General features: G+C 55.9%; 2 protein-coding genes across 2 annotated transcripts; one reads left to right on the top strand and one right to left on the bottom strand.

The window, feature by feature from the left end:
• Positions 1–276: 276 nt before the first annotated feature.
• On the top strand, positions 277–9,519 carry ACRALDRAFT_1065379 (uncharacterized protein). The gene has a single exon (XM_071017141.1). It carries the CDS (start codon positions 511–513, stop codon positions 8,932–8,934), a length of 8,424 nt encoding a protein of 2,807 aa, XP_070872330.1. The 5' UTR covers positions 277–510; the 3' UTR covers positions 8,935–9,519.
• Positions 9,520–13,574: 4,055 nt separating this feature from the next.
• Positions 13,575–13,897, bottom strand: ACRALDRAFT_2021724 (uncharacterized protein; the record flags this gene model as incomplete). Its single annotated transcript, XM_071020070.1, has 3 exons — positions 13,575–13,599; positions 13,690–13,718; positions 13,757–13,897. The coding sequence occupies 3 exons, from the start codon at positions 13,895–13,897 to the stop codon at positions 13,575–13,577; spliced, it is 195 nt and encodes a 64-aa protein (XP_070872329.1).
• Between the last annotated feature and the right edge of the window lie 121 nt (positions 13,898–14,018).

Genomic DNA, 14,018 nt, shown 5'->3' with positions numbered 1-14,018 from the left:
TTCTGGTGGGGGATTTGGTTATTTTACTTTTTTTTCTGGGGCTTAGCGAACTTCACCTGGCTGCCAGTTGGCAACAGGCAATACTTACATAATCTGCCGGGTGGCAAACATATTTGCCCCCACCACTCCACTTTATGACTAATATGAGTCACGTCACAAGTCACGCATTAAATCACGTGATAGTACGTCCAGAAACAGTTTAGCCTTACTTCTTCCTCCTGCTGAACGTCGCCCCAGAAAAAAATATGATGCGTTCAACCTCCCAAAGAACCTCATCAACAACATCATATCGTGAAGGTATCATCGCGACAGTCATCGCCGGGACTTTGTATGGCTGTACGCCATTGTCTTATTATCCAACCGAGCACCATCTGAGCTCTTTAATTGCCAACTGCCCGCCCGCCGACTGAATTCGATACTGCGCGTCTTGAAAAGTCGCGACGCGACTGATCAAGTTTAACGCCTCATCTCGATGCTGCGAGCGACGACACTCTGAAGCTCCGAGCCGAAATGTCTTCACTTCCTCCGCCTCCTCCTCCTCCTCCGGGCTGGGGTCCTCCCCCTCCCCCGCCGCCCCCTCCATCATCGTCACTCCCCCCTCCACCATCGACACCCGCACCACCTCCTCCCGGCTACCGGCCGCCAGCCGACCCTCATATCGCCAAGTTTGCCCAGAAGAAGACGGAATGGCTGCGAGACCAGCGCGCCCGCTTTGGTGAGAAGCGCCGGGGCGGCTTCGTCGAGACCCAAAAGGCGGATATGCCGCCCGAGCATCTGCGCAAGATCGTCAAGGACATCGGCGACGTCTCCCAGAAAAAATACACAAGCGACAAGCGAAGTTATCTGGGTGCCCTCAAGTTTATGCCCCACGCAGTGTTGAAGCTATTCGAGAATATGCCCATGCCGTGGGAGTCGGCGAGAGAGGTCAAGGTGCTCTACCATGTCAACGGATGCCTGACCTTGGTGAACGAGACGCCTCGGGTCATCGAGCCCGTCTTCTTTGCACAGTGGGCCATGATGTGGACTTTTATGCGCAAAGAAAAAGCAGACAGGCGCTTGTTCAAGCGGATGCGCTTCCCCCCCTTTGACGACGAAGAACCTCCGCTGTCTTGGTCCGAGAACCTCGAAGATGTCGAGCCCGCCGAACCCATTCAGATGGAGCTCAACGAGGACGAAGACGCCGCCGTATACGAGTGGTTCTACGACCACAGGCCGTTGCTGGATACCGAACATGTCAATGGTCCCAGCTACCGGACCTGGAATCTGAACCTGGCCCAGATGGCCACACTCTTCCGCCTCAGTCGGCCTCTCGTCTCCGACGTTGTCGACCCCAACTACTCTTACCTCTTCGACCTCAAGAGCTTCCTGACTGGCAAGGCTCTGAATGTCGCTCTTCCCGGCGGGCCGCGCTTCGAACCCCTCTACAAGGACATCGACCCCAACGACGAGGATTTTGGCGAGTTCAACGCCATCGATCGCATCATCTTCCGCAACCCCATCCGTACCGAATACCGCGTCGCGTATCCCTATCTCTACAACTCGCTCCCGAGAAGCGTCCACCTCGCCTGGCATTCCTACCCGCAGGTCGTCTTCAAGCGGTCCTACAACCCCGATCTTCCGGCTTTCCACTTTGATCACCGGATCAACCCCATCTCTTCTCGTTCCGTGGCACCCAAGAATCTCAGTGTCAGTCACGAAGATGAGCTGTTCGGCCCGGGTAACAATGAGGAGGACGAAGAAGACGCGTTCCAACTTCCTGCTGGGGTCGAGCCGTTCCTTGCCGACGAAGAGCTGTTCAACGATGACACCGCGGCGGCCATCGAGCTCTGGTGGGCTCCCTTCCCCTTCAACCATCGGTCCGGCAGGATGGTGCGCGCCCAGGACGTTCCCCTCATCAAGCACTGGTATCTCGAGCATCCGCCAAGCGACCGGCCACCCGTCAAGGTTAGGGTGTCGTACCAGAAACTCTTGAAGAACTACGTCCTCAACGAGCTGCACAAGAAGCCGCCCAAGTCCCAGAAGAAGCAAAACCTCATGCGGAGTCTGAAACAGACCAAGTTCTTCCAGCAGACGACCATCGACTGGGTCGAGGCCGGGTTGCAGGTCTGCCGGCAGGGCTTCAACATGCTCAACCTTCTCATCCATCGCAAGAACCTCACATACCTCCACCTCGATTACAACTTCAACCTGAAGCCTGTCAAGACCCTGACAACCAAGGAACGCAAAAAGTCTCGCTTCGGCAACGCCTTCCATCTCATGCGTGAAATCCTTCGTCTGACCAAACTGATCGTCGATGCCCAAGTGCAGTATCGCCTCGGTAACATTGACCCCTTCCAGCTCGCCGACGGTATTCTCTATGCCTTCAACCACGTCGGGCAGTTGACCGGCATGTACCGGTACAAGTACAAGCTGATGCATCAGATCCGATCGTGCAAGGATCTGAAGCACTTGATCTACTACCGCTTCAACGCTGGTCCCGTCGGCAAGGGTCCCGGCTGCGGTTTCTGGGCCCCGGCCTGGCGGGTATGGATTTTCTTCATGAGGGGCATCATTCCTCTCCTCGAACGGTGGCTGGGCAACCTGCTGTCGCGTCAGTTTGAAGGTCGACACAGCAAGGGCGTCGCCAAGACGGTCACCAAGCAGCGTGTGGAGTCTCATTTCGATCTTGAACTGCGCGCCTCCGTCATGGCCGACCTGATGGACATGATGCCGGAGGGCATCAAGCAGAACAAGGTCAACACGGTTCTCCAGCACTTGTCGGAGGCGTGGCGGTGCTGGAAGAGCAACATTCCCTGGAAGGTGCCCGGACTGCCAGCGCCCATCGAGAACATCATTCTGCGCTACGTCAAGGCCAAGGCAGACTGGTGGATCTCGGTCGCGCATTACAACCGAGAGCGCATTCGCCGCGGTGCCACTGTCGACAAGACGGTAGCAAAGAAGAACGTCGGACGCCTGACCCGACTCTGGCTCAAGGCCGAGCAGGAGCGCCAGCACAACCACATGAAGGACGGACCGTATGTCTCTTCGGAAGAAGCCGTCGCCATCTACACCACCACCGTTCATTGGCTGGAGTCCCGCAAGTTCTCCCCCATCCCCTTCCCCAGCGTGTCGTACAAGCATGACACCAAGATCCTCATTCTCGCCCTGGAGAGGCTGCGCGAAGCGTACTCGGTCAAGGGGCGCTTGAACCAGAGTCAGCGCGAGGAGCTGGCTCTGATCGAACAGGCATACGACAGCCCGGGCACCACGCTGGAGCGCATCAAGCGCTTCTTGCTTACCCAGCGGGCCTTCAAGGAGGTCGGGATCGACATGAACGACAACTACAGCACCATCAACCCCGTTTACGATGTCGAGCCCATCGAGAAGATCAGCGACGCTTACCTGGATCAGTACCTCTGGTATCAGGCCGATCAACGGCATCTGTTCCCGGCGTGGATCAAGCCGTCCGACTCGGAAGTGCCGCCCCTGCTTGTCTATAAATGGGCCCAGGGCATCAACAATCTCGACAAGGTCTGGGAGAGCGAGAACGGCGAATGCAACGTCTTGATCGAGACGGAGTTGTCCAAGGTGTACGAGAAGATTGAGCTGACGCTTCTCAACTCGTTGCTCCGGCTGATCATGGACCACAATCTTGCCGACTACATCACGGCCAAGAACAATGTCCAGCTGACGTACAAGGACATGAACCACGTCAACAGCTACGGCATGATTCGTGGTCTGCAGTTCTCCGGCTTTGTGTTCCAGTACTACGGCCTGGTTCTGGACCTGCTCTTGCTCGGACCCCAGAGGGCGAGCGAAATTGCTGGCCCTCCTCAGAGTCCCAACGACTTTTTGCAGTTCCGCGACAAGGAGACGGAGACGCGACATCCCATTCGTCTCTACACGCGTTATATCGACAAGATTTGGGTCTTCCTCCGGTTCACCGCGGACGAGTCGCGGGATCTCATCCAGAGGTTCCTCACGGAGCAGCCCGACCCGAACTTTGAGAACGTCATTGGTTACAAGAGCAAGAAGTGCTGGCCCAGGGACTCGCGCATGCGCCTCATGAGGCACGACGTGAATCTCGGCAGAGCCGTCTTCTGGGATCTCAAGAACCGCCTCCCGAGATCCATCACGACCATCGAGTGGGATGACAGCTTCGTCAGTGTCTACAGCCGTGACAATCCCAACCTTCTCTTCTCCATGTGCGGCTTCGAGGTGCGCCTACTTCCGAAGATTCGCAACCAGAACGACGAGTTCCCCGTCAAAGACAGCGTTTGGTCGCTGGTCGACAACACGACCAAGGAACGGACGGCCCATGCCTTCTTGCAAGTGACCGAGGAAGACATCCAGAAGTTCAACAATAGGATTCGGCAGATCCTCATGTCCTCCGGGTCGACGACGTTCACCAAGATTGCGAACAAATGGAACACGGCTCTCATCGCTCTGTTCACGTACTACCGCGAGGCTGCGGTCTCGACCGTCGACCTTTTGGACACCATCGTCAAGTGCGAGACGAAGATCCAGACGCGTGTCAAGATTGGGCTGAACTCCAAGATGCCTTCCCGATTCCCCCCTGCTGTGTTCTACACGCCCAAGGAACTGGGCGGTCTTGGTATGATCTCGGGCTCTCACATTCTCATCCCGGCCAGCGACAAGCGGTGGTCGAAGCAGACGGACGCCGGCATCACCCACTACCGAGCCGGTATGACGCATGATGAGGAGACGCTGATTCCCAACATCTTCCGGTACATCATCCCTTGGGAAGCCGAGTTCATCGACTCCCAGCGCGTCTGGACCGAGTACGCCCAGAAGCGCATGGAGGCCAACCAGCAAAACCGTCGCCTGACGCTCGAGGATCTCGAAGATAGCTGGGACCGTGGCTTGCCTCGGATCAACACCCTCTTCCAGAAGGACCGCAGCACGCTGAGCTTCGACAAGGGCTTCCGGGCTCGCGCCGAGTTTAGGATCTACCAGATGATGAAGAACCACCCGTTCTGGTGGACGAGCCAGAGACACGATGGCAAGCTGTGGAACCTCAACGCTTACCGGACCGATGTCATCCAGGCGCTGGGTGGTGTCGAGACGATCTTGGAGCACACTCTCTTCAAGGCGACCGGGTTCCCGTCCTGGGAGGGCTTGTTCTGGGAGAAGGCCTGTCTTGCAAAGGGCACCATGCTGCTGCGTCATGACGGCAGCAAGATCGCCGTCGAGGATGTCAAGGAAGGTGACCTGCTTCTCGGACCCGACGGAGGGCCTCGTCGCGCCTTCAACATCGTGAGTGGTAAGGAGCGCCTCTACCGCATCAGGATGGGAGGTCACCAGGAGGATCTCGTCGTCACTCCCAACCACATCCTCGTCCTCCATCGGGAGAAGGGCTCAGGCCATGCAAAGGATGAGGTCAACGGCGATGGTCCCGTGGATCGATACGACACTGTCGAGATGACGGCGGCGGAGTTTGCAGCCCTCGGCAACAAGGAGAAGAGCAAGCATCGTCTTTTCCGCAGTCCCGGGTATGAGCTGCCAGACCAGGCTGTTCAATTCAACCCCTACTTCCTTGGTCTCTGGCTTGGCGACGGCAACAAGAACAGCACAACGGTCAGCTCGAACCGTGAAGCCGACGTTCGCGAGTTCATCGTCAACCACGCCAGCGAGCTTGACCTTCATCTCGCCGATGCTACTGCGGCCCGTTCTCGTCAGACCATCGTCAAGCCCCGTCTGGCTGCAGGAAGGATTGTCGAGAAGGACGAGCTCGACCTTCTCGAGTTCCTGGAGGAGGAGGTGGAAGCGGAGCCGAAGACATGGCCATCAGGCGAGGAAGCGCAGCGTTCCCGCCAAGTTCGGCTCAAGGTCGGCCAGAGGTCTTACGGCAGCCTTGAGGAGACCGAGGAGGAGCAACTCCTCAACCAGATCATACACGATGGCTCCTCTGGCCCAGGCTCTGGCTTGAACGTTCTTCGGAACGCGCTCGGCAAGCTTGGTCTGCTCTCTGATGGCCAGGCTGGCCCCCAGACTGACGGCAAACACATCCCTTCCTCCTACATGCAGAACTCTCGGGCTGTTCGTCTGTCGGTCCTTGCGGGCTTGTTGGACTCGGACGGCTGGTACGTCGACACGGAGAACATGATTGGCTTCGCTCAGAGCAAGCAATTGCATTCCCGCCTCTTCTCGGACACAGTTGCTCTTGCTCGGTCTCTTGGATTTGAGGTCCGGACAATGGAGCGACTCATGCGGAACCCGACGCAAACGGACAAGTCCTCTCACCTCGTCGCGCACATCTTCGGCAACTTGTCCGAGATTCCCTGCTTGCTGCTTCGAAAGCAGACCTGTGAGCGGCTCAATCCTCCGACGCACAGCTTCGCGATCCGGGACATCGAGCTGGAGGCGTCGGAGACCGAATGGGCTGGGTTCCGGGTTGACAAGGACCAACTCTACCTCCGCCACGACTACTTCGTGCTCCACAACAGTGGTTTCGAGGAGTCGATGAAGTTCAAGAAGTTGACAAACGCACAGAGGTCAGGTCTGAACCAGATCCCCAACCGTCGCTTCACGCTCTGGTGGTCGCCGACGATCAATCGGGCGAACGTTTACGTCGGTTTCCAAGTCCAGCTGGATTTGACGGGCATTTTCCTGCACGGCAAGATCCCCACACTCAAGATTTCGCTCATTCAGATCTTCCGTGCCCATTTGTGGCAGAAGATCCACGAGTCGGTGGTGATGGACTTGTGTCAGGTCTTCGATCAGGAGCTCGAGTCTCTCGGCATCGAGACGGTCCAGAAGGAGACGATCCACCCTCGAAAGTCGTACAAGATGAACAGCTCTTGCGCGGACATTCTGCTCTTCGCCAGCCACAAGTGGAACGTCACTCGGCCATCCATGCTGTACGACACAAAGGATGTGATCGAGCCGACGACGACCAACAAGTTCTGGATCGACGTCCAGCTGCGGTACGGCGACTACGACTCTCACGACATTGAGCGCTACACGCGGGCGAAGTATCTCGACTACACCACGGACAGCGCCAGTATCTACCCGTCGGCCACCGGTCTGATGATCGGCATCGACCTGGCTTACAACCTGTACTCGGCGTACGGCATGTACTTCCCCGGCCTCAAGGTGCTCATCCAGCAGGCCATGGCCAAGATCATGAAGGCCAACCCGGCGCTGTACGTGCTGCGTGAGCGTATCCGCAAGGGCCTGCAGCTCTACGCGTCGGAGAACACGCAGGAGTTTTTGAACTCGCAGAACTACTCGGAGCTGTTCAGCAACCAGACGCAGCTGTTCATCGACGACACCAACGTGTACCGTGTGACGATCCACAAGACGTTTGAGGGCAACTTGACGACGAAGCCCATCAACGGAGCCATCTTCATCTTCAACCCCCGAACGGGACAGCTCTTCCTCAAGATCATCCACACGAGCGTCTGGGCGGGACAGAAGCGTCTGGGACAGCTGGCCAAGTGGAAGACGGCCGAGGAAGTGGCGGCGCTCATCCGGTCTCTGCCGGTGGAGGAGCAGCCGAAGCAGCTCATCGTGACGCGAAAGGGCCTCCTCGATCCCCTGGAGGTGCATCTCCTGGACTTCCCCAACATCTCGATCCGGGCGTCCGAACTGCAGCTTCCGTTCCAGGCGGCGATGAAGGTGGAGAAGCTGGGCGACATGATCCTCCGGGCGACGGAGCCGCAGATGGTCCTGTTCAACCTCTACGACGAGTGGCTCAAGTCTCTGTCGTCGTACACGGCCTTCTCCCGGCTGATCCTCATCCTCCGGGCGCTCCACGTCAACCCGGACAAGACGAAGCTGATCCTCCGGCCGGACAAGACGGTGGTGACGCAGGAGCACCACATCTGGCCGAGCCTGTCGGACGAGGACTGGATCAAGGTGGAAGTGCAACTCCGCGACCTGATCCTCAACGACTACGGCAAGAAGAACAACGTCAACGTGTCGAGTCTGACGACCAGCGAAGTGCGCGACATCATCCTGGGGATGGAGATTTCGGCGCCGTCGATGCAGAGGCAGCAGGCGGCGGAGATTGAGAAGCAGCAGCAGGAGCAGCAGCAGCTGACGGCGGTGACGACCAAGACGCAGAACGTGCACGGCGAGGAGATCATCGTGACGACGACGTCGCAGTTTGAGCAGCAGACGTTTGCGTCCAAGACGGAGTGGCGGACGCGGGCGATTGCGACGTCCAACCTGCGCACCAAGGCCAACCACATCTACGTGTCTTCGGTGGACGACGTGGACGACATGACGTACGTGATGCCGAACAACATCCTCAAGCGGTTCATCATGATTGCGGATCTCCGGGTGCAGGTCGCGGGGTACCTGTACGGGACGTCGGTGCCGGACAACGACCAGGTCAAGGAGATCAAGTGCATCGTGATGATGCCGCAGATTGGCGGGCTGCGCAACGTGCAGCTGCCGCAGCAGCTCCCGCAGCACGAGTTCCTCGAGACGATGGAGCCGCTCGGGGTGATCCACACCATGTCCGGGTCGGAGCTGCCGTACATGTCTGCGACGGACGTGACGGAGCACGCGCGGCTGCTGGACGAGCACCCGTCGTGGGACAAGAACGACACGATCACGGTGGCGGTTGCGTTTACGCCCGGGTCGGTGTCGCTGTCGGCGTGGGGGCTGACGCCGGGCGGGTACAAGTGGGGCGCGGAGAACAAGGACACCAACAGCGACCAGCCGCAGGGGTTCACGACGTCGATGGGGGTCAAGCGCAAGCTGCTGCTCAGCCCGCGGTTCCGCGGGTTCTTCCTGGTGCCCGAGTCGGGCAAGTGGAACTACAGCTTCATGGGCAGCGCGTTTGCGGGGATGGAGAAGAAGCCGGTGCACGTCAAGCTCGATACGCCGTTGCCGTTCTACAGCGACCAGCATCGGCCGATTCATTTCCACAGCTTTGCGGAGCTGGAGGATATCTGGGTGGATCGGGCGGACAACTTTGCCTAAGAGCGTCGAGATTCGCCCAGGGCGGCGGTTCTTCTCCGTTTTGGCGGCGAAAGAGATGCAAGAGATGTGTGTGTGTGATTCGAGCAGGTTGATATTACTACGGGAGGGAGCGGAACAAAAATGATTCGTCTTGATTTGAGGAGCGCACGAGGACACCGAGATTTCCGTTTTTACTTTGTTTCACTTGTCCATTAGTTTCTGTACTTTTTATTCTTTCTGTTGTTCCTCTCCCCAGGGTAATACGTGTGGGTCAGTGAGGGTGGTGAGCGGAGGACTGTCGTGGGAAGAGATCAGGCCGCACTGGCGTTTTGCGGTTTGTAGGAGTACTGTCATGGGAATATAAGACGTTGTACTGTCATGTCATCACTGAATGGGATGGTAAAGACCCTCTCGAGTTGCGTACATCGTGGGTCGTGAACTGGAGTTGATCATGGACTCTTAATGCCTAGCAGGCTAAGCAGGTAACATTGGTTGCAAGAGGTGACTTGCTGCACGGGGCTGTCCTGTTTGGAGACCGACTGAAAGGATGTTGACCAGACCATGGAGGTTATGCTCAGAGAGGTGTCGATGATCTTCATGGCTCGGAGGCGGCCACATGGTCGTGATAGTCATCACTTGACGATGTAAGAGAATGTACACGACACAGTCGGCAGGTTCTTCCGACGGTCAACGTAGAAACGCCCGGCTTCGAATTCGAGTTCTAATTGTCATGTTTGTGTAAATTGCTGCGAAATGATGTGGAAAGTGATATGCAAGACGAGTTTATGCAGGAAATCTCCTTCCCCTAATGTCTGCCAACTGCATACTTCGTGCAGGACGGCGGGATGATGGATGGATCCAGGGTCTTGGGAGCTTTTCTTCTGGGAATGTGAAGACGAAAGGCCTGTTGTTTCCTGATTATCAATTGATGAGCAATTGGTGTTGGAAGCGCGCCAAATTATCTGCTTTCATGCGTTCATGCGTCATCCTGTCGTCCAGTCGTTTATCGGATAGGGCTATGGATCGCATGCATCGTGGGGTGAGTAAAAGGGGCGGAGAAGGATCAAGGTCAGCCCGGTGCCGATCTATTAATCCAATATTAAAATATAACGACTGAGCAGGGGATCCGGTAGTGCAGTGCATGGGTGGTTCCTCATTGGATTGCCTACCCTGGTGTTATTGCCTTGGCCTTGTGCCTGCAGGCCATCTTGTTGGATCTCAACCCTGTATCGAGCATTGGACAAGATGAGATCACCTTCATGCGACAGGCATTTCGTAATTATGGTATGTGCATCAGCAGTGACGACGCCGGTCAAGTCTGTGAAGTGATAGACGGGGAACGTCGACGAGGTAGACGAACGAGAAGTTGGAGATGTTGATGGCCCGGGCGCATGAAGATCTGCAAATGATTTCTGGGTCAAATAATGCTTGCACAACAATGTCATTTCAAAACAATGTCATTTCTTCATCGAGCTCGGCCGCTCAGCCTCGGCCCGGGGGTCCCGTTAGGCCAGTTATAAAGGACAACGCGCGATTCGATTGCCGCGTTTGACGTGTTGACGTGAACCTGTGGAGATGCACGTGCTTCGACATGGCAAGGCAGGGAAGACTATTGGCAATCTTTAGCGATCCAAGGATATAAGTTGCTGGCAGGGTATCTTTGGGGGTCCATATCTTTGCCAGTTTGTGAGAGTGAAAAGACAGCAGACGAACGCATTCCCAATCGGTCGGAACGATGACGCCCCTCGGAGGCCCGGGTCAGTGAGTAATTACCTACAGCATGTCATGTCCACGCCGCAGCAAGATACAGAGCATTTATCCCAGCTGCTCGGTGACATATTCGTAAAAGGGAAAGATAGTATCTAATGAGCATCATCGTACACATCGTAGTGCAAATGTCCTTCGGCTCATCCGGCCCGGAGCTGGGTCCGGTCCAGTCGAGGAGATTACGCTGTAGACAAAAGCGAAAGCCCGGCGTAGAAATTAGTAGGTTAGGGAAGGTTGGACCATCGAACCGTTCAGTGGGCAGCTGCCCCGTCAAAATACTTCAAATTAGAGTTTAGCGTATCCGCATGTCTCACTCGCCCCTGCCGTTGAAGTGTTGCTGAAATCCACGCGTGACGAATTTTACAAAATAAATACTCTGCGTACTGAAAGTCAGGTACACGCGTACATACTGTAGGTACCTCACATCGTGAGTTACTTGTGGAGCACGTTCCTACCTACGCCGTAGCCGGTGCCTCCTGCCCGAGACGCTTCATCTCAAAGAAGGGACGACCCGATCACTTGCTCAACATTTAGGTACGTACTGTGTAATTACGTACTTGTCAAGAAAGGAAGAGAAGGCACTACCAAGTCGTCTAGACGCATGAAATCCTGTCCTTCTTTTCAGTCCTCCAGACCCTCCCCCAATAGTTCCACTCAAGTCCATCCAACTCCCATCTTCACGCCTTCACGCAGTCGCTGTGTAATCTCCGCCGCCTCTACAACGTACATATCTGCCCCCACTCCGGGTTCGCCGCATAGCTCGTCCTCACCATCTCGTCTTGACACACTTCAGGCCACTTCAGGATCATTTAGACGTTTTCACGGCATTCCCGATGCATTGCGCCAGGGTCCTCAGGCCTGCTTCATCAAGCGACGACGTTGTTTCTCATTCCTTCGTTTTCCGCCACGACTGACACATAACGTGGGCGGACGCAGCGCTAGAACACGTTGCCGCCTTCGAGAAGGTCGGATTATTGACCACCCGGTCGCATAACACGCCCCTTTTAATTGTCCGATAACTTGTGTGAAACAGGCACGCTCATGCGACTCTCCCTCTGCTAGTTTCGCACACGCATACAGTCAATGCAGAAACGCACGCGTTTCTCGTCTCCGCCTTGTCATCAATGACAAAGTCCGACGGAGCCCATTCAGCACCCTCAAATTCCAACCATCGAGTCCAGGCATGACATGGTTTCGCGATGCATCGTACGAATACAACGTACATCGACGCTAGAGCAATGGGGCGGAGTCTGTCTCACTGTAGGCTCGATCGCGCGCCACTTGCTCCTGGGGCATCCCGTTGCCGGGCCTGTTGACAACGTTAGTGCGCCACGTTTCTCCAAGCCGCCGCCCAACAGCCTCAGGTCCGTTCCCCCCGAACTATGAGCGAGCGACAGCATCGTGCAGTCCACACTTCCCGTTCCATGTTCGCCATATCTTGCTTGGCAGGGACGAAATGCCTACAACGTAATTACATACCGCCCTGAACCCCCCCAACTCCCTTCTTTTCAGGACCCCCTGGTCCCCCACACTGCCCGATGTACGTTGTAATCACCTGCCATCCATCCCGACATTGCCCTCCTGCACGTCAAAATTTCACGGTTGCAATGCATTGCGGGCTGTTGTCACGCAAACTTTGCGCAAGAGTTTGGCTGATTTCGTACTCAGTACTACTATCTGGTCTAGCTGTTTTTCCACATTGCGCTACATCATCCCGGTGCGCTCCGGGGCTCATCGATTCTCCTCAGGACAGAGCCCTGTACTTACATACTATGTGGCATCCCGCCGTGCTGGTCCGTCGTCCATCTTCCCTGTCTGCCTGACCCTGGATCCGTCTCATTATGTCAGCTGGCGCGTGTTGGGGCGGCCCCCCTTCCAACGTCCCGATCAGATCCCGGCTTGTGGCGTCCGAGTCTGAATCCCAGTGGCCTTGGCTTCATCAATTTTTTGACCCAGCAAACCTGGCAGGAAAAGAAAAACAAGAGAAAAAAGAAAAAGAAGAAAAAGGACGAAAACAAAACACAGACCAATCCATGGATCCCACTCCTTCTTTTCTCCTTTGGGCCATCTTGCCGTCCTCTCTTCGGCAATACGGTTACCGTTAAGGCCTAGTTTGGTCGTTTTCTGCAAGCTTTTCGACCTCTTCACCCACCTCGCCCTATTAGCGTTGAGGAATCGCTTCACTTCCTGGTTCAGCTATACCCTCCGCACTCCTGATATAGCCAAACCCACCTGTCCAGTCCACCCAAATTGTTCATTTTCCCCATCCGTCTCCCTGGCCTGTTCTTGGTCAACTGCCAGTTCATGTCTCCTCTTGACACATGTACATACGTTGTACCAGTACCTGTGGGGAAACCCCCTTGTCCCGACCTGGTTTATGCCACTGTAGCAGATGAACTGCTCTTCCCGGGGGGACGAACAACACGGAGTGGTCTCGGCGCAGTGTCTGCTCTCCATCGGATTTGCTCTCGTTCTTCCTTGCATAGTAAAGGCTTGTTTCACTTTGCCTTCACCACCAGTCTGGGGTAGCTATTTTGATTCTTCCATGCGGCCGCCGTGTTAACCCCCAACTCCCTCTCGACCTTTTGCTATCCCTGACCATCCAGGATCCCCGGAAGCTACCTCAATGCCGGCCCTTTTGACACCCTGCTCCCATCCTTGCCCTCTCCCTCTTTTGTGTCATTCCGGCTGACTGACAGGGTTCCCTGCTTCCCCATTGGGAGGACTGTCAATGGCATAAGATGCCCAATTCATGCTACTGTCATCGATATGCGGCTAGTCAAGCCCACCACCCGGAGACCCGAACGTCTTAGCAGGCCACACTTTCGCCTGCAGTGAACCAAGCATACCTTGATGCGCCAACTCGAATACCTAGCTTGAGAAGGGGGGTTCCTCTAGAATTCGTCTGCTCGACCTTCACTGCACGCACACCCACACACCGCCGCTAATCTCTTTTCATTAAGATACATCGGAAGGTTATATATTATATCATAAACAAGCCTCGCCCACATATAGCCCACCCGATCCTCCCGACCCATCTACCATTGTTTACGTTGTATATCCAGGTGCCAAACACAGCCAGGAACCATATCAGGTAAGGAACATCCCGAGAGCTTAGAGCGCAAGTGGCAAACTGGCCCTCAATAAGGTGGCATGGCCACGTCGACGTCCACCCATTTGAATGGTCCTCCCTCTTGTCATCATGGGTGGGATTCATCTTGTCACTTCATAGTATCGAGCGAGGCATCCCGCAGTTATGACCTTTACGACCACCAGTCACCTTCCTCACTACTGTGAACCAGCTACAGCAGAAAAAAAAAGGGCAAAAAATGCACGGC

Source organism: Sodiomyces alcalophilus (genome assembly GCF_042370955.1).
Source record: "Sodiomyces alcalophilus JCM 7366 unplaced genomic scaffold ACRALscaffold_7, whole genome shotgun sequence".
Taxonomy (NCBI): domain Eukaryota; kingdom Fungi; phylum Ascomycota; class Sordariomycetes; order Glomerellales; family Plectosphaerellaceae; genus Sodiomyces; species Sodiomyces alcalophilus.
The sequence above is the reverse complement of the archived record's forward strand: the minus strand, read 5'-3'. Positions and strand labels throughout refer to the sequence as shown.